The sequence below is a fragment of the Centroberyx gerrardi genome, chromosome 19 (genome assembly GCF_048128805.1).
Source record: "Centroberyx gerrardi isolate f3 chromosome 19, fCenGer3.hap1.cur.20231027, whole genome shotgun sequence".
Lineage (NCBI taxonomy): Eukaryota > Metazoa > Chordata > Actinopteri > Beryciformes > Berycidae > Centroberyx > Centroberyx gerrardi.
The window spans coordinates 21,120,558-21,146,053 of record NC_136015.1 but is presented as its reverse complement, the minus strand read 5'-3'; the positions used below and the strand labels follow the sequence as shown (position 1 = coordinate 21,146,053).

Sequence of the window (25,496 nt, the reverse complement as noted above, 5' to 3'; positions counted from 1 at the left end):
AAACTTTTTATTCAAAAAGAAGTAGAAAAATATTCTGAGAACATTTCCAGGCAGACTCTGAAGACTCAAAGTAAAGGTATACAGCCAAGATGTACATGAATAGAACAGTAGGGGGCAGCAAATCTACATTTTTTTTAATCTCATTTTCAAATACATAACACAGCATGTCGATCATAAAGATCCAAATCAAGACTGGAGACTCTTCGGTTCAAATTGAGTAAATATAAATGAGGGGTTACTAACCAATCATCTCATTCTTCCTCCCACTAACTGTTAATATGCAACTGATCAATAATCTTGGTCTGTTTCTCATTTTGAATAATGAGGAAAAAGGGAAATATGAAAACTAAAAAAAATAAAAATGACAATCAAATCCTGAGTCAAATCTGCAGTCACTAAACATTCAAGTGACGAGAGCTCACAATACAAAAGGGAAACCAAAGACTTGACACATAATACAAATGAGGAGTTGTGTGCGTAAACTAGTCCGACCCTCAGAATATTTTTTTCCGTGGCAAAGTGGAAAGGCCTCTGAAACAACAGTGAAACCATGAGAAAAGTCTCTACTGAAACCTAGAAGTCAAATTGTTTGCGAGGTAGCGTAACAGGGAGATGCACCCTGATCTGGGGAAAGGCTCTTCACATGTCAGTCCTCAAGAACAACAATAAACATGTGCGTCTTCAAATCCTGCTAAACATGTGGGAAATGAGGTTTGATTTGAATTTCTTTGCATTTCAGCACATTGTAGGTGTCTATGTGTGTTCATTGGAATGTGTTTAAATGTGCATCTGAGTCAATTTCCATACATTTTTCACCACAAGCTGATGCCCGAATTCAAACGCAATCTTCCCGAAAACAAACACAAAAAAGGTCACTTCTCTTTTCATCACTCTGAATCCTCCTCTTCGTCCTTCTTGTCAGGTATAAAGAGCGGGTCATTTGGCGTCTGCTGCTGCCCCCCTCCCCCTCCCCCTCCCCCTCCCCCTTTCCCCGTCTTGACGTGCAGCTCTCGGACGGTGAGGATGCGGATGAGCATGGCCTCCATGGTGCTGTCGTCCAGCGGGGTGGAGGAGAACCACATGGGGCTGCTGGGAACGCAGGAGCGCTCTGGGTGAAGGTAGAACAGGTTGGTGCGCTGCTTGATCGTCTCTGAGCTGGACGGAGAGAGAGAAAAGGGAACAGGAAGATGTTAGAGTCAACGAGGAAGCCTAGCGACCAGGGAGAGCGACCTGTATCAGTGAGGTTCGATAAGGGAAATTTGGTTTAGCACACATGATTTACAATAGAAACCAGGATTAGACAGATATATCAGCCCGTTAATAGTCTTTTATTAAGTATCAGACATCGGCCAATTGGTGTTGTCAACTTCTGATATGATGGAGGTTTCTCTCAGACTACAGCTACATTAAACGTTTGTGAAACCCACAACGAAATTATATTTCCTTTACAAATTTAATTAATGATTAATTGTTCAATTAAATTTTTTACAAATACATTTTTCCTCTACCATTGAAAAGGTGCGGTTTTCATTAGTCTGGGTTTCAATGGAGAGTTTTAGTGTCCCATGCTGCTGGCCTAAATGCTGTTTCAGAGGCTTTTCCTCCATGACAAGAAAAAATGAACACTGTACGATACTACACTGTACAATACTTTTATGTACTTTAGATTTTTTTGGCATAAAAATGATCAAATTTCAAGACATTGAATATCGGCACAAAATCTCGGCCATCAGCGAATTCAATCTAAAAACATATATCGATAGTACAATTTTTATTTAAACTAAAGAGGCGTAAAAGTGCAAAGCTTAAAACTTGGACCAGCCACAGAGAGAGAGAGAAGGGGGGTGATGCTCTCACCACTTGGAGAGGTAGAACTCGTAGAGTCGGACCGGACAGCGGAGAGGGTTCTCACTGTCCTGCACCATCTCCAGGATTTCCTCTTTACTCTCCACCTTACGCTTCTTGGCCGGGACACCATCTGCATCTGAAGAGCATATACAAGCACACACACATATCACATACCCCTAAATCTGAAGTATTACAATAACACAAGCATGCGTGTGATGCAGATTTTTAATGCATTTCTGCTTTATTAGGTAGATATAGTGGAAACGGCTAGGAAAGATGGGGGGGGGGGGGGGGGGGGGGGGGGATGAAGAGAAAGTCAAAGGGAGGATGATGTGGCAAAGTTCATGGGACAAAATGGATCCCAAGCATCACAAGGAGGCGCCTTAGCTTGCTCTGGTTGCCAAGTGACGCAGTGAAAACAGTGATTTTCATCAGTAATGTGGGATAAATGGGATCGGAACATGTTTCTAGCCATCGCCTTACATTATTATTGGACAGGGATCTATCAGCTGCTAAAGTATAGACGAGGGAGGTAAAGTTGACTGAATGATTGACAGTTGTGACACACAGTACTCTGCTGTAGTGGGAGGGCTCAACCTTTTTCAGCAAATAGTGAATAATAAAAAAAAGAGTCTAGAGTTTTAAAGAACTAGGCAACTTTGCCTTTATTATGATAGTTTTTACAGTAGAGAGAGACAGGAAAGATTGAAGACCTCAGAATTTTCATTAAACTATGTTCAATGTTTTCTTATATTGTCATTATTTATGTTCAATGGAAGCCTCACAGGAAATATCACTAGTTGAATAGGTTGACTCTAGACCAATTAGAGATTGTAGCAGCAGCATTAGTGTGTCGTACCTAGGGCTTTTGTGGCTTCTTGCCTTCATTGACAGTTTCAGTAGAGATTCGCAGGAAAGTGAGGCAGAGAGGAGGGATGACATGCAGTACTAACGGGTAACGTTTTTTGACACCCGGCCCTAATCGTACCTGTCTGCAGCTGCTCCTCTTGCTCGTTCATGGATATGGGAGGGTAGAAGCGCAGGAAGGTGGTCTTGGTGTTGTTGGCGCTGGTCTTGGTGCAGCGCATGACGTGGGCGAAGGACAGCTGGCGGTGCTGCTCCACTGTGGTGAAGCCAAAGTACTTGCAGCAGAAGAAGAGCAGGGTGTTGAGGAGGACGATGGGGGAGTAGGCGCCCAGCTGTTTGCAGTCCCACAGGTACTCCTCCTCCACACGGGAATGGACGTAGCCTGCAGAGGGAGGGACAGGGAGAGGGAAAAGAGAGAGAGGGGGAGGAGGAGGAGGTTCTGTTAAAAATCTAGCAAGGAAAGTACCTGTGGGTGCATTTGCGTGTGATAGAGATTGACGGAAAGAGACACAGACTGAAAGATTAAGAGTCAAAATATTGTTGGAAAGACAAAAACAGAGGTGGATGATCTCTTACCACTGGCTGTGATTTTGGGTTTGAAATCTTTCAGTATCTTGGTGAACTCCATGGAGAACTTGCTGTAGAGCAGATCAGTGAATATGTTCTCCATGCACCCGTTGTCAAGCAGGTACTACAGAGAGACAAGAGGTTACAGTCAGACAGATAATAAATCAATCAATAAAAATTCCCTTAAAAATAAGATCAAGGGGGCAAAAAACCCCTCTGAAAAACAAACAAAAATACAAACAAAAAACCCTGTTAATTTCTAACCCTGATGTGGCAACTGTGCATCATATGGATGTTCATGCCTGTGTGCACAGTGTTGTCTGTCTTGCCTGTTGTATGCCGAGACAGAGGTAGAACAAGCTGTCAGGTGAGTATGGCTCTCCATTGGGTCGTTTCACCTCGGCGATGAAGCGACAGAGGCCGTAGCTCAGCTCTGCTGTGGTGCAGCGAAGAACATCCTCCTTCAGCTCCATGGGACGAGCTAAGACAAAGATAAAAGGTTATGTAATGCCTGGTGTTTCAAATGACCTTGCTAATCCTCCAGCTAACTTCCATGAACACAGGTATGTCGTTACCTTGGACAGCTGTGCACTCCCGTTTTGAAATAAAGGGAACATGAGTAGAAAGTCAAAAACTGATCACCAATCACACGATTGGATGGCAAGACAACATGGCCAAAAAGGAGCACCTTTTTTACTGTAGCTCATCAAGAGTTAATTGAAGACAGTAAGGAATAAAAACATATCTATGAAATGCAACACTGCCAAAGTTTCTAAAATGACAGCAATTGTGGCAGAAAATAGCAGATAAATACTAATGTGATGATAATGTGCAAGTAGGCGATTTCAAATTGCATCTATAGCTTATAATGCATCAATGCAGTTACCTATATACTGTAGGTATTTAATACTTTTCATTGTGACAATTATTCAAAATGTAATGAGCTCACATACTATAATTTCTTTTGACTTCCATTCTCAGAGCCAGTGGCACTGTCCAAAGAGAATCTGGGAGCAAGTCAAAATTAAATATAAAACTATTCTTCAAACTGATAAGATGTAAATAATCCCTTCTCGACTAAACCAAACACCAACGGACCAGGAAGATCTCTCAATACATCTTTTCTCTGAAAAGTTTGTCTAAGTGCTTAAAAAAGCCTGGCCATAATCCAGCTAACTCTAAGCCTGCGTTTTTGCATGTTGTTGGTGACAAGTTAGACTAAATCTTAAGCTTGCTTCAAAGAACACAAGTCCCAGGCTCATGTAAAATTGTCAACAAACTTATCCAGCTAACTCAGTTATTCATGTACCAGGAACGGGGTCCAGGTCGGGCTGGGTTTCCCTCCACTGGATCCAGCTCTTCCAGGCATCAATTCCATACAGACTCTTCAGTCTGGGGGGCTCCCTGGACACGGCCTTGCTGGAACAGCCTCGTTGAGATGTCACTTCAGCTGTCTTAGCCGACTGTTTCGACTTACGACCCTAAGATAGAGAGGAGAGAGGAGGTTACGCCACAGATAAGATCAGGGCAAGATGAACATTGAGAATGTGCAAATCAAATCTAATCTTTTCAAATAAAAAAAAAAATCTAGTCTTAGACACGTGAGCAGCATCTAAACTCCTTCCCCAGGAGGTTTGTTACCTTATTCTTGTCCCTGGCTTTCCTGTGAGCTTGTCGTCGTCGTGAAGCGGCAGGCGGAGGGCTGGGGGAGCGCTGGGGCTGCTCTCTCAGCTGGGCCATCAGCTCCAGAGTTTCTGCCAATGACACCACATGAAACATCAGGAAAACATCTTGGAACAGACTTGGATCACATAAAATAAGTGAGGAAACACCAAATCTGTACAACTCGTCCTCTCACCAACAGTGAAGTCAGCCTCGATGTCCATGGGAGGCGGGACTGAAGGCGGGGGCTCAGAATAAGGCTCACTGGGCATGCCCACAGGAACGTCTAAGATTGGGCGGAGCTTCTCGTGGGCGTACGGTCGACTGGGTGACCTGAAGCCGGCGTCAGAGGAGGGGTCCTCCCAGTTGTTGAGGAAACTGGCCAGGTCGTCTGTGTCCAAGTCATCACTGAAGTTACTGGTGTGGCCTGGAAAATGGAGACATGAGAAGTGTTGGATCTAAAAGAAAGTCCTACTTGGGAATGCATGTGTGCTCAGCCTCTGACACTGAACCCATTAAGCCATCGGTCTTCTGTGTAGTAAATGCCTTCATAGCTCTGAGGTTCCCCAAGTCAGTGTGTGTTGGGCAGTGGTGGAAAAAGTCCTCAAATCCTTTACTTAATTAAAAGCAGCAACACCATAATGGAAAAATACTTCATTAAAAGTAGAAGTTCTGCATTCAAAAGTTGACTTACATAAATGTATAGAAGTATTAGCAGTAAAATTTACTTAAGTATCAAAAGTAAATGTACTCAGTCTTTCAGAGTGTTCAATTATTGATGCATTAACCTAAGAAGAAGTATTTTAATGTTGTCGGTCTAACTGCTCTACATACTGTTGGGGAGTTTAAACTCTAACAATGCAACATATTTTATGATCTTATTGTATGTTTTGCAAGTAAAACCTTATTCTGCAAAGTAACTAGTAGCTGCAGCTGCTGTAGCGGGGTAAAAAGTCTCACAAAATGGAAATACTCAAGTAATGCCAGTACCTTAAAACTGTACTTAAAGTACAGTACTTGAGTGAATGTACTTAGTTACTTTCCACATCTGGGTGCAGTTTCCTTTGGTCTGTCACTGTCTCTCACCACCATCCCAAGGAGCAGGGATTGCTTTCTGGGGTCAAATTTAAAAATAGTTTTACCCGTTTTCTTGGCTTTCATGGTTTTTAGGAAAAGTCCTTTACCCAGTGACCCATTTCCCCACAGTGATTTTACTTATTTCGCTCCCTGCAAGCCCACTCAACCCCGAGGAGTCATCCCACACCAACCTGAATCTTTCATACCAGTCGTCTACCAATTCATGGGACTTCTGAACACAGGATGCGACTTTTGTCCAGTCGGGGGTTTTCTCATAAAAGGTTCTCGCAAACCCTTTTCTAACGCCACCCAATATTGTCCAAATCCCCGTTCTCATCAAACTCCCGATCCCACTCCCACTTTCTGACGCTAGTTTGGGGCAATAGGGATCAGACTTAGGGGATAAATTATTTGACTACCAACTAAACCTACCACCTGTCCCGGATGGTTCCTACGGACCCAATCCCTCCCACAAGCAGACACAATAATAAGGAAACAAAGTCCTTACCTTTGTGTGCAGTTGAGGGAACGACTGGGTCTTTCAGTCTAGAACTATCCCATCCTCATCGCCAGTCGCTGGATTTAAAAGAAATCCTGGGTTCTTTAACCGAGAGTGAGACGACTGGACGAGGGGTAAGAGCTTTATCGTCACACTCTCAAAGCAAGACATTCTCTGCACTCTCTCTTATACTAGATATTTACCAGACAAAGTACACATCGTATCCTCATTGGCTGGTGATCTCCTCAGTCTAACATTAGCCAATAATTACAGGACTCGTGTATCTCCTTGTCTACTTTGAGTTACAGCTGTTTCTTCTTCAACAGCAATCTCATTATTCTGGCTGACTCAAGGACACGAGCAAAAGTCCTTCTCTGTTTCTATCCCGGAATAACAACCTCCCGAATTCCTTAGATCACAGTGTGCTCACACAGAGATACTTTATATTCGTGTAACTGTGTAAATATAAAGAAGTGTGGGTTGTAAGAAATGTAGTCAGACTTGAAGAATCCGCACACTGCTGAACTCCAGGAAAAAATCCTTTTCACAAAGGCATAGAAAAAAATATGTTTCTTTTTATTTCTCATCACAGATGCCCTAAATATAAAGGTCAAGGTGCAAAAAGTACTGTACAAACTTGTGTGTTGTATCTACAAGGTGTTCTTCTCTTCCTGAATCATCTTCTAAAAAATCTTGGATTGCATCTTGCTCTGAATCCGTGACATACTCAGTGCTGGATTCTGAAGTGATGGGGTTTCCTTGAATCGGACTTGCTTACCGTTTTATCAATTATATCAATGAGCTGCTATGATGCATGACAAATTTCAGAGAAATCTGACAATAAAGTCCTATCGTATCGTATCGTATAAACCTTGTTGTCCTTATAGTCACTTGTGTTCCTTTTAAACTTGCTCACTTTAGTTGCTCACAGGAAAAAAGCCTGTTGACATTCATTCGTTGGTTTCAATTGGGGAAACTGAAATTTTGGCGCAATAAATAAGAGATCATATAATATTCATTGGCTATTTCTTTATTGTGTATAGATACACCCCGGCCGGCTCCCGCACTGCATCCGCACCCAGAGGACACAGAAACACTGAATACAATGTCAACTCGTCTTAACGGGATAGAAAACGTGTCTGGTGGACATTGGCTTAGAGGCTTTCTATGGAAAGGTCCCGCCTCATGCAAGTTTCCTTCTCCATTTGGTTCGCATTTTGGGGAGAATAACATTGTTTTCAGGTTAACATTTTTTTCCTATAACTGCGCTCAAAAACAGGCTAAACTAGCCTTGCCACACTTTTCACTGACTTAAAACAAGTTTAAAGAGGAGAAAGGGCTTCACTCACTGCCTCCTGGGAATGGTGTGTGAGCTGTAGGGCTCTGTGTGTGTGTGTGTGTGTGTGTGTATGTGTGTGTGTTTGTGTGTGTGTGCGTGTGTGTGCGTGTGTGTGTTTGTGTCACTTCAGGCTCGTCTCTTTTCCTCCACTGACTCAGCTGAGCTTTGTTCTCAACGCCTCATATTCAGTGATTTTGTTGTTCTAGTTAATGGCTACATTGCAAAAGCTAAATGTTATTTTCTAAATATTACACTGATGGAAAAACCTCAACATCGCCACGTGAAAAAGTGACATTGGCCCTGACAGCCTATTGTCATATAGTCCACGGTCATATAACAGCATAATCAATTCATGTCTTGAAATTAAAGTTCTTACCATCCGGGGCGTGAGCTTCTGGCCTGTCTCTCTCTTTCTCCACCACTCCATCCTTCTGCCCCTCCTTCTTCTTCTCATCCCTCTCATCCTGCTCAGCCGCCATCTCAGTCATGAGGATGACCTCTGCCTCGAAGGGGTCAGAGGGGTCAGAGGGCATCTTCTCACTCATCTGCTGGACGGTTTCCATGATGTGCTCCAGCATCGCAGGAAGGAACATGGGCACAGGCAGCTTGGGACAGACATAGATTTGGAAAAACATGTTTTTTTCCACAGCCTGAGACCCTAAACTGAGAAGACACCCCAGGGTTCAGGATGATGAAAATAAATGTAAATTTTGCTCTTGCGGGGACACCACCCTCTTGGGTCCCAGAGCTTGAGAAAGAAGGATTTCTGTGATTTAAGTATATCTTCAATTTTTTCCCTCAACTGTTCTATAATAAAGGGCAATAACACATTCTAGCAATATTCTAATTTCAGATTTTTTCCCCAGTAACTCCCTTGGCTAAATCCAGGTCCAAAGAACATCAGGGGTGTTCGAGCACTTCGAGGTGCTGCACATACCGGTATGGGCAGGCCCAGGAGTTTGGGGATGTACTGGCTGTACATGCTCAGAGGCACCGGAACAAACACTGGCACCGGGACAGGCAGGACGACGACTTTGGGGAAGAGGTCATCTTTAGAGAACAGACAGAGAGAGAGACCATATCAGAGCGCTGAAACCAGGAGTGTGTGTGTGTGTGTGTGTGTGTGTGTGTGTGTGTGTGCAGTATTTGCGATGGAGTAAATATTTCACCGCAGGCAAAGATACTATACTCAGTTAAGAAGATATAACAAAGCAAGTATTTAATCTGCATGTATGTGTTAATGTAGAATGTTAATGTGAATGTTCTTATAAAATGTAAAGGCAGCACACAGTTTTACACATCAGTGGTCATGGAGAGGGATGCAGGCTCATATTTGCTGATATTTGGCAAGAGTCAAGACCAAATACAGACAGCTGGCAAAATACTGCTGTCTCCTTAGTTGTCCATCAACACAGCAGACAGACTGTTAACAATGTGTGTCAGTTTGTACTGTGTTGCTATGCAGGTTGCCAATACGTCTCTGCACCAATGCAACTGCAGCAAATTTCTACATTTTTGTAGTTGGTGAATGAAGTGAACCCAACAAAGCAGTAAAAAAAAGTGTGTGTGTGTGTGTGTGTTACCCGTCTGTGCTTCGGTGTCGACTGTCTCTGTTGTACAGGAAACCCCCTTGTTCTCGACCAACGGTCTACAGAGCAGGGCCTTGTTCTTCAGGACTTTGGGAGGAGGAGCACCTGTCTGAGTACTGGCCTGAAGGACAGACAGATAATAACAGCAATAATGATAATACTGTTGAAGAAATCTCAAGAACAAGAGAGTTGGTAGTTCGACAGTTTATTCAAGCTGCAGATTGGAAGCCAAGACAAACTAGTGTTGAATATTCATGTTTTATGATAATACAGGTAATTTATATCACTAGCATTGGTTAAAGGTTACTTCTTCATTATGCCAACCAGTAATAATTGTTGAACATTCACACTCATTATTCTCCAAGGAAATAACCTAAGAGATAGTTTCTAAGAGATAGGAGCACCTGCACATCTGAACTCCCCCAGGCTAACACTTCAGCATCATAAAAGAAATAATGACTCTTGTGCTCGTAAATACCTAACGAAACAAAAAACAACTGTTTGCTCAGAGTAACTCGGTCGACTCTTTATGAAACTCTCTTTCTGCTCTCTCCCCTCTGCAGTCAGAGTGGTGGGTCAGCTATGGAACAGCGGCCTTGGAGCATTCAGTGTCTTGCTCAAGCTGTGTCTAGAGAATGGGAGTTTAAATAAAGTTGTTCATTTCTAATAGACAACTGCAACTGTTGTTAACCAAGTTATCATGAGTGGGACTCTAAAGAGGGAGGGGCTTTACAAATCAGGTCAGGAGTCCTCCTTTGTGGGTTATAGGGACTAAGCTTCAAAATAAACCTGTTTTCATTCCCTCAACTTACATGTCCAAGGATCTTTGTCTCAACGTTAAGGACAGTGCCTGTGGAGACAATGACAGAGTATGAGTCAGCAAAAAAGAGCAAACCTGCACAATAAACACTGATGTCCACATGGGTGAAATTGGGAGTTAGGACAGCGACTGATCTAGAGTATATGCGCCATCTCTCTCTCTTTCTCTCTCTCATATATATCTCAAATATATATTATATACATACATAAGAGTGTGTGTGTATGTGTGTGTATACCTTGCTGAGCAGTGCTGGCAGAGGCATTGGGCTGCCTGGTCGGAGCGCTAGCAAGCGAGACAACGTTAGCGATGACAGGAGTGGCCTCCAATGTACCTGCAGATCCAGGGGACGAAGAGATGGAGGCAGCAAACAGAAAGGGAGAGAGAGACCAAACGACATTTTTGAATGTTTTAAAATTGGGGGGGTGAGGGGGGTCAGACCCATATAAGATATCATTTAAAAAAGTCAGACATGAATTCAAACAGGTTTAAAAGGAATAAAACGGGCAAACCAAATACAAAACTGCAACAAGACGTACCTTTGGTGACTACCTGGTTCTGAGTGAACGTCTTCCTGCTGCAGAAGTGCAGCAGACAACTCAGGTCACAGAAGTGTTTGACTTCCCCCAGCATGGGAAGAGTCTGCGTCAGTTTCCTCTTGCGACCGCAGGTGTCACACTGGGCAACCTGAGAGAGAGTTATTATACTTCTGGTTATATTCATCATTCTGGGCCTTATTTTCCTAATTTCCTAGTCATCATGATGATTGATTGTGTTCAAAATGTTGTCACTTACTCCCCTGTAGAGCTTTACATACCCATTAGAACTGAAATGTCACTGTTAAATCATAGGTATTTAAAGATATGTGCAACTGCAGTGTGAATGTTATTGTGTTGCAAGGTTGTGTTTTAAATTGCTTTTTGGGTTCAACTGTTGTTGTTTTGGTCCTGTGCTTGTGTATTCTAGAGCAGCACTCCCTGCAAACTGGAGGTACGTGAAGCTCTACAGTGAAGTAAATGACTAAATTTTGAACACAATCAATCGTTATGATAGCAAAAACTAGGAAAATAACCACAATTATCCTTTAAGCTGGCCCACTCAGCCAAAGCAAGTAATTTAGGGAGCGGGTGAGTCCAGAAAAGGGAGCACTAACCCAGCTCCAATTGGGCAACAGAACAGATCTACACCAATATTTACTTAAAAGTAACTAAACCCCAAACTCAAATTTGTGGTGAAGCCTGACATCTCTGTAGAGGTGACATCACCTGGCAACAAAGACCAGCCAATAGCAGATGGCCAGTTCAGTAGCCTACTTTTCACCATTAGATGTCAGGCTTTACACAGATTTGGGTTTGGGGTTTAGTTACTCTTTAAGGTGTCACAGAAATTTCGGTGCTTCTCAGTCAGCTGCATATATACTACTTCTTCAGTTCCACTTTAAACTCCCAGGTCTGGTCACTGCCTCGGCCTATCAGAACACCAGCAGCAGCACTACGAACAAACCTCATCCAAAAACAAAATGTATCCATTTTTTGCAAATGTACCACCGCCGCCCCACCTCCAGAAAAGAAACTGTCCTCCAAAAATTACAAAGAATTTCAGTGTTCAGTCTGCTGATATAATTGTAATCTAATGTATATAAATTTAAAGCACGGTTTACCTTCTTAAACTTGAACATTATATTGGCTAGTAGTAATAAAATACAAAATATACAAAAGAGCACAACTTGATTTTTATGCATGTACGCATATAATTTTAGGGCACGATCTGCCTCATTAAACTTGAATATTGCGTTATGTGCAGTAAACTGGGTTAGTGATGATCCTTCAGTTCCACCTCTGCTTACATGGCAGAAGAGCATGGAGTATTTGGACATGCAGTCGTCCGAGCAGAACTCCTCGGTCGTGTCTCCATACTGTCCTGTCACCAGCACCTTGGAGATGGAGAAGCAGTAGGCACAGCAGCGACAGTGTTTCCCCCAGTTCTTGGCCAGGTCGTGTTTATACAGCAGCTTACAGCCTGGGAAGGGAGACAGGAGAGGCTCAGGGTCCCTACGCATTTCACATTTCCACAATTTCTAGATCTTAATCTCTTGACTGGATTTGGTCGATGTTCAATAGGATGTACATCTGATTTCTGATTACAGATACATCTGTAAATCTTTCGGTTAGCCATTATCATTATCATGATGATGCTCCATACTTAATCTCTTTTGTACTAAGCCTTGTATCTGTAGCCTTTGGTTTGCTGCTGCATTGACCCACTTTCCCCCCAGGGATCAATAAAGCTAATTTTGGGCAAAACAACTGTAAACTGGGCCATAAACACTTTACATCCAAAGCTTACAACTGACATGACAGTAATGTGGCCGCTACACCGGTTGCATTTCTGTTCCGTCCGTTTGGGTCGGGTCAGATAAGCAGCCATTAACTTCAATGCAACCTGCTGCACCGGCCGCGTTGATGGATCTGCTGACGGAGCCGGATCAGAGCCGCAACTCTGGAGACACGAAAGACTTCTGTTTTTGATGGACTATGCACCCGTCTGTTCCGTATTTTAGCCATATAAATGTATATAAATGCCAATATTTTGCTTATTGTAGTCATTTATCACCATGTCATTAACAAAATAGAGGATACATGAACCAACGTTAAATAAATGTTGGAAATGAGTTTATCCACGGAAAGCCGCTGAGAAGCCTTCTATTTGGCAACCTACGCCTACACTCTCAAAAAAAAGTGACATAAGTACTCCTCTATGGTACATTAATGTTCCTCACGGTACAACTTGAGTTGTTTATGGAACAATAAGCAGAACTAGATAACTGTGTTCACTTACCCACAGGTAAAATCCTAGATACGCGCAGCAGAACGGGCGGACCGCGGACGGAACAATAATGGAGCTGGTGCAGCGGCTTAAACTGCTGTGCTGCAACCGGGCCGCAACAAGAACCTCCTTGGTTCGGATACGCAGATGCAAACTGCATTAGCCCTGTGGATATTTTTGCCTGTCTTCTTACCGTCGCTGCAGAAGTGGCAGTCTTTGTTGTCGATCCTCTTGACGTCTCTGCTGATCTTTTCCATCTTACAGTATTCACACAGGCCCGTCACACAGTTGACCTTCTTATACTCTTGACAACAGGCCAAGCTACACACGAAAACCAGCTTGTCCTGCACACACAGACAGAGTTTGCTTGAACTTAGTCAAGTGTAAGAACATCACCAACTGTCACAATTTCTCAGCTCTCAAGACAGGAGGCTAATACGCCAAAAAAAACAATGATGATGATACTATTATTGCTATTATTGCTAATAGTCAGCCATCCTATCAACAATGAGTTCCTGTCAATCCCCATCCCTATTTTCTCTAACCTTTGAAGGTGAGTGGACTGCCCCTTAAAAAAATACCCCCCCACACAGGTTACCTTGATCTGGATGAGTTTAGGTTTAGTGGTTATGAGTTGGTAGCACTGGGAGCACGGCAGTTTCGCTGGAGCTTTGGGAACGTCAGGCTGGGTTTGGTTGGGGGTGGGGGTCTGGATCTGGGTCAGGGCTACTGGGGTGTTCATCTGGGTCGTTTTTAACTTCTTCTGTGGCACAGAAAAGCAAAAAATAAAGTGTAATGGTTGAAAACTTCTGCAAAAAAGGTACAGTATCGAGCACAGATTAAATGATGACTGTGAAGGGAATACAAAGATAATCAAGATTATAGCTGCAAGCAGCAATATGGTGACCGGGCTCAATTTAGCCATTTTATAGTTTTATATAAAAACTAATAAATGGCTAAATACAAGTCTATATACAAGATATATATATAGATATACCTGTATATAAAAAATAATAATAATAATAATAAATTAATAATAAAAAAAATTTTTTTGGTATTCATTCAGAATTCTTTGTAAGTCTATATAAAATCTAAAGCAATGGCAAAACAGTTTAGTCAGGAGAAAAAAAAAGTAAGAAGAGAATGATTTAGTGCATATTAAAGATTTACAAAATTCCCATGCATACTTAATCATTTTGAAAATATTTCTATTTAATTGTTTTGAACATGGTTCCTCTGTAAATGATTTTTCAAGTATGCTTAATTTCCCATTCATTTCTATTATGAAATGACCACAGAATTTAAAAAATTGCCAAAATTACAAATTTTACATGTCATCTACAACATGTCCTCTGTCTGCCAAAATATTTTTGTGACGATTCAGAAAAAATTGCCAGATTTATTAAGAAAAATATGTAATGTACCATTTACAGTAAAACATTTCAATGCACTGTGGGCTCAGTTTTTGATGTATCAAAAATCCGAATCCTAAATCCAAACAGATGGTTTGTCTGGGACAGTCTGAAGATGCTGTGTACCAAGTTTGGTGCAAATTGAACAAAAAATGTGAGAGTAATTGGGTTTAATTAGTTTTACAGTTTTTGAAAAAATCAGAGTGATGGACTTCATAATTTGCACTAGGTTGCAGCATATGAAAGGTTTTTCTCACTTGGGCCTACATTTTGGACAAAGTTGCAAAACATACGGCTGATTTTTAATGACTTTTCAAAGTTTTGAACTTTAAACAGTTGCTATAGCGCCACCATGGGGAGAATTGGCACCAAACTTGAGAATAATACCAGGCGCTACGGGTCTGGTCTCCTAAAAAGGCAGATAAGGCAGTGTATCCAGTGTATTCTAGATACTGGCTCACAACGTAGTTCAATGGATAATTCTGATTGTTTTCTACCTGGACCTTATTTTCCTAGTTTTTGCCATCATGACGACTGCTAAAAAAATGTCATCCCTTAGTTTACTGTAGAGCTTGTTAGTTAGAAAAGACTAGAAAGAGTCGTATAGTCTGTGGGCCGCATTACCTGAAAAGCCGTGACACATTGTGGAGTGCAAAAGTTCTTGATGGAGGTATCTGACATGGCTACATGGTAGGCTGGTACCGTGGCCTCACCACAGCTGTCACAAGACAACAGATCACCTATGGAGAAGGAGGGGGTTTAATCAGAGACTTGACCAAGACGGCAGAAGCACTGCAGTACCGGATTCACTGAAAGTCGGGATCTTGTAAGCCATGACAAAGAGGGCGAGAGAAAGAGAGGTAGGGGGAGTGGAGGGAGAAGGACGGAGCGCGAAGAAGAGACGCTGTCTTGACAAAATGAATGTCCAGTACCTGATGTGCGGACAGTCTGGATCTTGTATGCCATCACACAGCTGCTGGTACAGAAGAGATCCACTACATCCACACTGTTTTTGTTTTCGACCATGTCCGACATCAGCTTGGAAGTATGGCACATGGCACATGGCTGGGGTGTCTTGATTTTCTGCCAAGTAATACAAACAAAGGAGAGAACAGGCATATCACAAAATCAAATCAAATGTTTTATATTTGTAGAGTAATATGTACGGTCTCCAATACTGTATAGTTTATATGTGCGGCCCTGTTGTCCCTACACCATGTGTGTCAGTCTGTACAAGTTGTCGATATGCCTCTGTACTAGGGCTGAACAATTAATCGAAATTTTATCGAAATCGCAATATGGCCTACTGCAATTTTCAAATCGCAGGAGGCACAATATTTGTTAAAGGCGAAATGTGTGTCAAAATACCATTTTAAATTAAATATTGTCGTGCTGCAGAGACGTCCTGGCCTACACATCATATTCTACAGACTTAAGAAAACATCTTTGTTTGATACAGATCCCCGCAAAAATCACACCATAATCATTTTACGTTTTTCAATGAAAATGAGAATAATGATGTAAAATTATCATTCCCTCTAATCATATCGCAATTGCAATATCAGTCAAAATAATCGCAATTAGATATTTTTTCAAAATCGTTCAGCCCTACTCTGTACCAATCCCACCAAGACAAATTCCTGTATATTTTCCCATAAATTTACTGTCCTTGGTGAATTAAGTGACGCTGATTATAATTTTTGATTTCCGTACCTCTTTGAACTTGGCCAGACATTCTGCAGTGCAGAGGCTTTTGTTGCCGTCCTCCATCTTCAGCGTGAGCGGTTTGTTCTGGCAGTGGGAGCCGCAGTTCCCACATTTAGCCATGGACAGCTTGTTGATCCTGTGGAAGCGGTCAAAGCAGACGCTGCTGCAAAGTTTGTGTACGTCACCTTTCAGGATCACCTCATGTTTGCTCTGCAGGAGGGACGACAAAAGAGCAGTGCGTATGTTAATTCATAGTTAAATCATTTCAATTCATGTAAACAAAGATAATATAGATAATACAGACAATAAGTTAAAAGGTTCTTTATATGTGTGTGTGTGTACAACCTTTATATTTACGTGAACATGAATACCGTATTTCCTCTAATAGTGGCCTGTAGTTAATTAAAAGCCGGGTCTCCGATAATGGCCGGGGCCGTCGTCGAGACGAACAAATAAAGGCCGGCCTCAAATACAGGCCGGGGGAAAAAACAAAGGAAAAAGACTAGGTCAAAACCTAGTGTATGGCTGGACCGTGTCCGTCTCCTCTCTCCGCCGCTGTCCTCTCCACCGCGCCCACGGCTGCAGTGATCCTCCCGGTCCAAGCCCCGGACGCCCGGTGACGCATCAGCATCGGGACCCCCGCCGAAATCTTGGCCGGATCACCGGGAACACATCGGCGCCCAGCTTCAGTTAGCTTCAGTTAGCTTCAGTTAGCTTCAGTTAGCTTCAGTTAGCTTCAGTTAGCTTCAGTTAGCTTCAGCTTACATGCAAACAACGGTGGATACCTGTAAACTCCTGGTGCCTGTTTGTAACTGTAGTTTGTAGTAACGTACAAGCGCCACAAGACGGCTCGGCCAGCGGAAGTCTCTGGAGCATGCCGTTGTCGATTACCGTAATTATCGTAATGCATTGCAGTAACAAAAAAACGTCTACCTAACGTACCCCAACAGAAGCAGATCAGAAAACAAGGAAGCTTCGTACTAAAATATGAGCAAATATACTTATCAAACAGAGGGAATTAGAAATAAAGGCCTGTCTCTAATATAAGCCTGCTTCCAATAAAGGCCTGGCACCCTCTGCAGTTGAGGTAAATAAAGGCCCGGGCCAATATTAGAGGAAATACGGTATTTCCCTTTTAGTTTTAGATATACTTTGCATTTTATAATTAAAACTTTACTTGACAAGGTGGCCAATTAAGGACAAATTCTGTTCTTAGTGTAATGTATGAACAGGTGGCCTTTACCCCACAATACAGTTATTCTGAAACATATGCTATTGAATTTATATATTATAAAAAAATCTTTAACATCAAACAAATACACTGGCGTTTATTTATTGTTTTATTGCCTGTGACACCCATTTTGAAAAGTGCTCTACAAATAAACTTTATGACTAAGTTTATCATTACTGTGGGTATTGATGTCATCATAAAAAAAATATATATAATTTTCATTTTTTTCCCTTTTCCCTTACAATGCAGTATCTGGAGCACATGCTGCAGAGTGACTGTGGTCCTTTCGGCTGGAGAGGTATTTTGGTGGAGATGATTCTCTTGTAGTTGAAGGAGGACACGCAGGTTTGGCTGCAGAAGTCCTTCTTAGTGCCGTTAGCATCCACCGGAGCCAGGATGATGTTCTCTGACTGCAGTATCACCCTGAGAGAACGGGGAGGGAGGAGCAAAGATCCATAGTCAGGAAAACTTTAGTTGGCTATATGAGGAGCATGAACTTTGATACAGTGACGATGTTCACATGCAGGCTGATTATCGATTAATCGATTTGATCCAGATGAAGGACCTGGGTTACTGTTTCAGTATCTGTGCAATAGGAGTCTTTTAGGATGAGCTCTGTGTAAATGGACGATCACATAACTCTGAGGTATGCCTTTCCTCCAACATCAAAATTTGGGATTTATTTAACCATTTAAATCTTTCTTTCTTTCTCACTTAATTACTTATACAATACACACTTAAAACATTATATTCCGTCAAAACTGTGCTAAAAAAGCAGGGAAAAAAATTGTTTTCTATCAGACTCACTTAAGGCAGTAGTGGCAGTTGTTGGTCACTGGTTTGATCTGTGTTGTGGAGAGACAGGAAGTGGAGCAGAAGACGTCTGGGAAGCCCTTCCTCTGGTAAGCCGTCTGTCCTTTCATCAGGTTCTTCTTGCAGTGGGAGCAGACCATGTGCAAGGCTGGGGGGAGGAGGGGGGTCGCGGTCTGCATTTCGGTAGCTGGAGACGATGAGTTTCCCGTCACAGAGAAGACCGAACTGATCTTTAAGTCGTCCTGTCAATAACAGAATAGTGAAACGGTGCCAAGGATAAAATCCAGACCTGAACCTCTGCTACTGTGTCTCCTCTAATCTGTGTCCCTCGCAGCCTTTTTCATACTGTGCTGCAATAACAAAAACATACTGAGCGGAGTGGACTGCCCACTCACCAAAGCAGAAAAGTAACACGAACAAGTTTGGACTTTGTTCATGCTCATCCGCAATCCCATTCAAATCAACATTATTTTCTAAATCAAGCTCGAACGCTGGAAAACATGTACTCAGCTCCGATGATATTATCATTAAAAATAAACTGTATGATGACAAAGGATATGACCAACTTAGACCATTATCTCGAATCTCTGCCTTGTTTGACAGTATCCTTGGACACATGCTTTATGCTTACTTGCAGAACAGTGCATCTTTCCACCTCCTTGTGAAAAGAAACGTGTGCCGTACCTTTGCAGCCTGGTCGTACTCCTCATCCTTGACTTCTTCCTTCACCTTTACCGGGGGTGGAGAGGGGGACGGCTCGACTGTGCTACACGGAGATGAAGTCTCGGATGTCTGGCTTGGAGCCTGCAAACTCTCCTAGGACAGAGGAAGCCAGTCTGGTTAGAATACTGTGATGCTTGTAATTGACGATTGTCTTGTAATTCATGTTAAAACGTTTTGTGGCAGTGGGGTGTGGCTGGAGCGCGGGCTGGATGAGTCGCTAACCTATTTATGCCTTTTCTTGCAGTGAGACAGGGCCTGACACCCGATGTCTAAAAAGACATACCTGGGACTTCTGTTTATTGTGTTTATTAGGGATGGGACAATACATCGAAATTCAATATATCGCAATACCAATATGTGACAATACGACAGAAAAATGAATTGCAATATTAGCTATATTTTATTCTACTGTAGTAATCACAAATGAGATGGCTTTCCTATCACAATTTCACAAGCTCTCCACCCAAACTATTTTCACTTTGTAATGATATTTTTTAAGAAATAAAGCATAATTCTGCTTTAATTCTGTCAGACTTTGTTGTCATTGAACTTTTATTTATTACGTTATATCATGGTTGCATCGAATCATGAACCCCATAAATCGTATTGTGAGATAAGCCTTTTAGGGCTATGTGACCTATAATATTTACATCACACACTTTTCCATTTTACAACATGAGGCAAAACAAAAAAACAGTATTTACAAAAACCCCACCAAAGAGAAATCCACATTTCTTACTTTAATAATTCATACTTTGAAGCAGTTTTTTGCAGTTATTATATGGAAGAGGACAGCAAGAAACAGGATACTCACAATGTCCAATTTTGGGACTGATAGGTTGACTTCTTTTATCCCATTGCATCCGGCATCTGTTCCTATAGGAACAAATGTAATATGTTATCAGGTTTACTGTGAATACTGAAAAAAAAGCTAAACAAGTGAAACATTCATCCCCCTAGAGCCAAAGCTCCTAAATATTTGGTTATGGTTTGTTTGTCTCTTGTACCTGCCATTTCAGCAGGTACATAAACATCCTTTGGGGATCCTATGCTATTCTAAAAGCCTACTTAGCTGGTAAACTGGTAAAAGCGTGTGGTGAATTTTGGGATTTTCCACACCTTGTGGTCAACAGACAAAGAACTTTTTCCTAACATAATGTACTGTTTTTTTTTTTTCTTTTTTAACTTTATTGTAATTGTTATGTTGTTGACCTGCCCAGGGACTACAGATGTAAATTAGCCTCTTGGCTAACTCTGACACATTTACATTGAAGTGTGAACTAAAATGTTGATTGATGTGTACTGTCCCTGGCAAATAAATCTTAAATAAATAAATTTAAAAAAACTCAATTTCCTTCTCTGGAGACGCCCCTCACCTGTACCTGTGGCTTCACAAGATGGAGATGAGCTGAGCCGCACCAAATCTACCGGCACTTTCTTGTCCTCTGATTGGTCGTCGTCCGTGTGCTGTGGTAATACACTGTGTTTCTCTTCAGTGTCGCTCACAACAGGGGACTTCTTGTCTCCTGTCACCGAGAATGAGGAAAATGCACAATACAACCATCAGGGATATGGTTCATATTCATATTCAGATTCATATCACAATTTGCAATATGCAACTTGCAACTTCATTTCGATTCATTGTTCAGCTCTAATTCACAGATAGACAGAGATTATATCCTCACCAAGTAATGTTCCTGTATCTCAGTACCTCCTCTGCTCTCTCTCTCCTTTCATCATGTGCCGTCAAAGCCCAAGAGTATGAGCCAACCAAACACTACACAGGACTCACAAAGTCACCCCCCTCTGTGGTTGAAGCACTGCTAACAAGTGATATCAGCTGGGGAATGAAAACCTGCATACTCTTAGACCTCAATGGCACAAGACAGAAAGCCACTGCAGTACCTGATTCACAGACAGTCTGGTTCTTGCATGCCATCACACAGCTGCTGGCACAGAAGAGCTCCACCACGTTCTCGCCGTTTTTGTTTTCGACCATGTCCGACACCAGCCGGGAAGTTTGGCACATGCTACACGGCTGGGGTGTCTTGATTTTCTGTCAAGTAATACAAACAGAAAAGGGACAAAGTGCACACATTACAAGATCAGTCCAACCCAAGGCATTTTACAATTTAGGCATTTAGATGATCGTCTCATCCAGTGCAACTTATAATGAGTGAGCAGGTATGGGTGCAGTGTTTTGCCCAAGGACACTTCGACAGGATGTTTAACTACTGATAGGAGGCATTGGCTGTTGAGGTGATTGAACCTGAGAGCTTTCAGTTAGTCAATCACCAGGCCAAGATGCTGCAATGTTGCCTTTTGGAGGATTTCAAAATAAATGACTTTGTTCTGTCTTTTGCTTATGAGCTGTATCTTTTGTCAAATATTCAAGCGCTTACTTATTCTTAAAGTGGTATCTACTAGAGCTTATCCTGACTTTTGTTTTGCTGACTGTTGATTATATTTCTTCTGTATTTTCTGCTTATCATCATATTTTACCACCGTTTTCCATCATTCTGCTGCTGCATCATCACTGTGCAATTTTGAAGTTGGATTTCCATACCTCTTTGAACTTGGCCAGACATTCTGCAGTGCAGAGGGTTTTGTTGCCGTCCTCCATCTTCAGCATGAGGGGTTTGTTCTGGCAGAAGGAGCCGCAGTTCCCACAGCTAGCCAGGAATGGGCTGTTGATGGTGCCGAAGCGGACGAAGCAGGCGCTGCTGCAGATCTTGTGGACAGCACCGTTCAGGATCACCTCACATTTGACCTGCAGGAGGGATGACAAAGGAGCAGTATGCTACTTCAGGGTAAAATCATTTTAATTCCTGGAAATATAGATAATAGGCATAGCGAGTGGACACCCTTTCGATTTTTATCGTCACGTAAATATTTTTTTTTCAGCTTTAGATATATTTTATACATGTTATAATTAAAACTTAATTCCAGTGTCATATCATATCAACAGATGGCCTTCACCCCAGAATAAGCCATAAAGTTCTACTGAATTAATACATCATGAAAATCTTGACTGTCAAACAAGCATATTGGCTTTTGCTTATCGTTTTGTCTGTATCACACTTTTTATCCATTTTGAAAAGTCCTCAACAAATACCTTTAATGACCAAATGTATTATTACTGTTGCATTGATGCAATTATTAAGCAAAACAAAACAAAAAAAGATTAAATTTAGCTTCCGTTCCCTCTTCCCTTACAATGCAGTATTGGTTGCACATGCTGCAGAGTGACATTTTCTTGGTGGAGTCGTTCCACTTGGAGCTGACGCAGGACAGGCAGATCTGGCTGCACAACTCCTTCATAGTGCCGGTAGCATCCACCGGAGCCAGGATGATGTCCTGAGGCCGCGTTATCACCCTGAGGGAACGGGGAGGGAGGAGATCAAGCAAACATCCAAAATCTGGAAAACTAGTCAGCTCTACATAAAGGGGCATGAACTTTGACACAGTGACGATGTTTAGACACAGGCTGGTAATCAGTTAGTGGGACTGACTGAGCCTAAATTCCATATGATAATGCCATATAAACAATTAAGCTAGATTACAATAGCATGTATTTAACGGTCTAAATTTTGGGTTGCTCTCTCTCTTTCTCACATACGCACTTAAAATGAAATGCATTTCTTTAAAATGATAGATGAAATAAAGACAGCATGGAAAGGCAAAAAACAGACTCACTTAAGGCAGTTGTAGCAGTTCTTGGTGACTGGTTTGATCAGGGGCAGTGTTGCGGAGAGGCAGGAAGTGGAGCAGAAGACGTCTGAAGAGCCCTTCCTCTGGTAAGCCGTCTGTCCTTTCATCAGGTTCTTCTTGCAGTGGGAGCAGACCATGTGCAAGGCTGGGGGGAGGAGGGGGGGCGTGGTCTGCGTTTCGGTAGCTGGAGACGATGAGTTTCCCGTCAAAGAGAAGACCGAACCGATCTTTAAGTCATCCTGTCAACAGCAGAACGGTGAGACGGTGACACAGCAAAAAAGAGAAAACGACAAAACTGGACATCATGGAAGGTGCTAGAGTTATTTTCCAACTCTGCCTCAACCTCTTTCAGCTCTGTGAGTTTTTCTCCCTGAGTATGTTTGTCGTGGCCCTGATTTGCTCTCAGCTTGCTTTGCCAAGCTGTTCTAATCTTTTTCCAGGCTGTTAGCTACCTCCAATAGTGTCGTCTTCACCTTTTTGAGGTGTTCAAGGTGGTCCTCTGCAACCTCTCTCTTTGTGCATTGCTCTCTTTCCTTCTCCTTTCATGCCCCAGGTGTAGCCAATATAAGGTAGGTGTCCCTTCTCAAATTCTGTTCTTGTGTCCTCCATGATGCATTTTATGTAACCTAACGTCCAAAAAACAGGAGGATGGAGGGATGAAAATCCCGGAGGCTAACTTGCCAACCAAGGATGCACCGGATGTTGACTTGGCCAACAAGAACGCATGGGAAGCCCCAAGATTCACTGCAAGAATGATCCTCAGTCCTCAGGACCCACCGCCCTGCTGGTTTTCATTCTAGCAATCTCATCAGAGGCTGATTTACACGTGGGATGCCAGGTAAATGTAATTACCTACCTTGCAGGATAAAAACAAACATAGCAGTACTCAACCAAGACAACCACTGATCTATAGTACAGAGCCACTTCAAACAGACAGGAAAATGATTGTGCGAGTGACGTCAAGCATGTAGCCCATCTCACCTCTTGTCGTACTCAGCTCAGATGATACCATCATTAAAAATAATTTCATGATGACAAACACAATGACCAGCTAAGACCATTACCTCATACCTACCTCATACCGTATCCTTAGGTACATGCTTTGCGTTTGCTTGTAAAAGTACAACTGTGCAACGGAAAAGTGTGTTCCCTACCTTTGCAGTACTAGGCTTGTCTTTATTGCTCGCTGTGGATGTTCGAGCCTGGTCGCACTCCTCATGCACGGGTTGATCCTTCTCCTTGACCGGGGGTGGAGAGACGGATGGACTGACTGTGCTACACAAAGACGATGCCTGGGATGTCCGGTTTGCAGCCTGCCACTTCTCCTAGGACAGAGAATGCAAGTCTGTTTGGAATGCTGTAGTTTGTAACTGATGTTTAACTTGACGACAATACTTAAGTGAAAACGGACAATAAAGTATTGTTTAAACTTCTCTATTCTTGACCCTTCTCATCTCTGATCATGCGTTCACACAGCAAGTGACTTGGAAAACCAGTGACCAGAAGCATATTCATTTTGTACAATCACAGAAACACTACCCAGTGTTAACCACCAAGTCTCCTTGATTCCTTGTTGTCAGCCGGGAAAACTTGGCCACTAATTTACACAAACGCAGTAACATTGCTTGGTCTTGTCTATTGCTGCAAAATTACAGGTACTACAGCTAGGAATGAACAAGCTCAAATCAGCCATCACATAGCAGCTCAGCGACGTGGTTGCTAGTGGTGTGAACGCAAAGCTAGTTTAAATTCATACCTTGAAGCAGTTTTTACAATTATTACATGAAGGAGGACAGCAAAAAATAGAATACTCACAATGTTCAATTTTGGTATCAATAGCCTGACTTCTTTCATCCCATTCACCACAGCTGATGATGCGCCATCCCTTCCTATAGGAACATGTGCAACATATATATATATATGGGCATAAATATGGGCACAAAACAAACAAAATATGTAAAACCCTGCTCTCCACTCCTGCGGACCAACTGCAGGACTGGCATTCCATACTATGTATTTCAATGTTACATGTTTTTCAGTGGCAGTACACTATTTTATTGAAGGCACTAATAAAAAGTAGTTTGGTTTGTGCAGTTGCCAGTTTTCCATGGAACACCGACATTTGACCATTTGGCCACTTTATTAAAAAGAGACATTATAGGATGTACATTACCAGGCCCACATGAACAGTTCTTTATAGAGCTGAAACATCGAATCGTGAAATGAAATGTGTCTCAGTATGTAATGTGCAACTCATTAGTTGTCAATATTTCTCTGCATCATCACCAAGACAAATCCCTGCATATTTACTGCACTTGGTGATTAAATCAATGCTGAGATCAATACTAAGATGCACTTAGGAAGCATAGCATTTAACATAATAACATTCTAAACTCAGTTTTATTTTACCCGTATTTAAGATGAAGGGCCTGGAGGAACTGCTGCTATCCTTGTCCATCAAATTCTTCTGTTCGCCTTCTTTCATCTGAGCTTCTTGTTCCTCTGTACCAATGCCTGTGGTCTCATCAAGGTCATTGGCAGTGGTATCCAGCAATTTACATCTACCAGACTCCATGTTATGAGTGGTGTCTTTCTTAATATCATTATTGTCCTCCTGCTGTTTTGTCGTATCTTTTAGACCTGGCAATCCTGCTGAGTCACTAGAGTCACCATCTCCCTCACTTTCTTCCATTGTGGCAAAGTCCTCATCGGTGTCAATGTCCATGTCCAAGTCCATGTCCAAGTCCATCCATGTCGTGTCCATGTTTGTGTCCTCACTGACACAACTTTTCATAGGCGTTTCCTCTA

General features: G+C 42.2%; 1 protein-coding gene across 1 annotated transcript; it reads right to left on the bottom strand.

Moving 5' to 3' along the window:
• Positions 1-25,492, bottom strand: LOC139908309 (zinc finger MYM-type protein 4-like). Its single transcript, XM_078290176.1, has 32 exons — positions 25,098-25,492; positions 24,504-24,577; positions 23,843-24,013; positions 22,674-22,927; positions 22,194-22,353; positions 21,544-21,747; positions 20,883-21,033; positions 20,354-20,503; positions 19,792-19,853; positions 18,939-19,070; positions 18,249-18,496; positions 17,684-17,864; positions 16,217-16,420; positions 15,436-15,586; positions 15,128-15,243; positions 13,690-13,854; positions 13,285-13,435; positions 12,112-12,284; positions 10,805-10,952; positions 10,504-10,599; positions 10,261-10,298; positions 9,443-9,569; positions 8,797-8,909; positions 8,236-8,464; positions 5,141-5,371; positions 4,924-5,036; positions 4,592-4,763; positions 3,612-3,763; positions 3,292-3,406; positions 2,837-3,097; positions 1,858-1,984; positions 1-1,155 (listed from the first exon to the last, which is right to left on the bottom strand). The coding sequence occupies exons 1-32, from the start codon at positions 25,480-25,482 to the stop codon at positions 888-890; spliced, it is 5,322 nt and encodes a 1,773-aa protein (XP_078146302.1). The 5' UTR covers positions 25,483-25,492; the 3' UTR covers positions 1-887.
• Between the last annotated feature and the right edge of the window lie 4 nt (positions 25,493-25,496).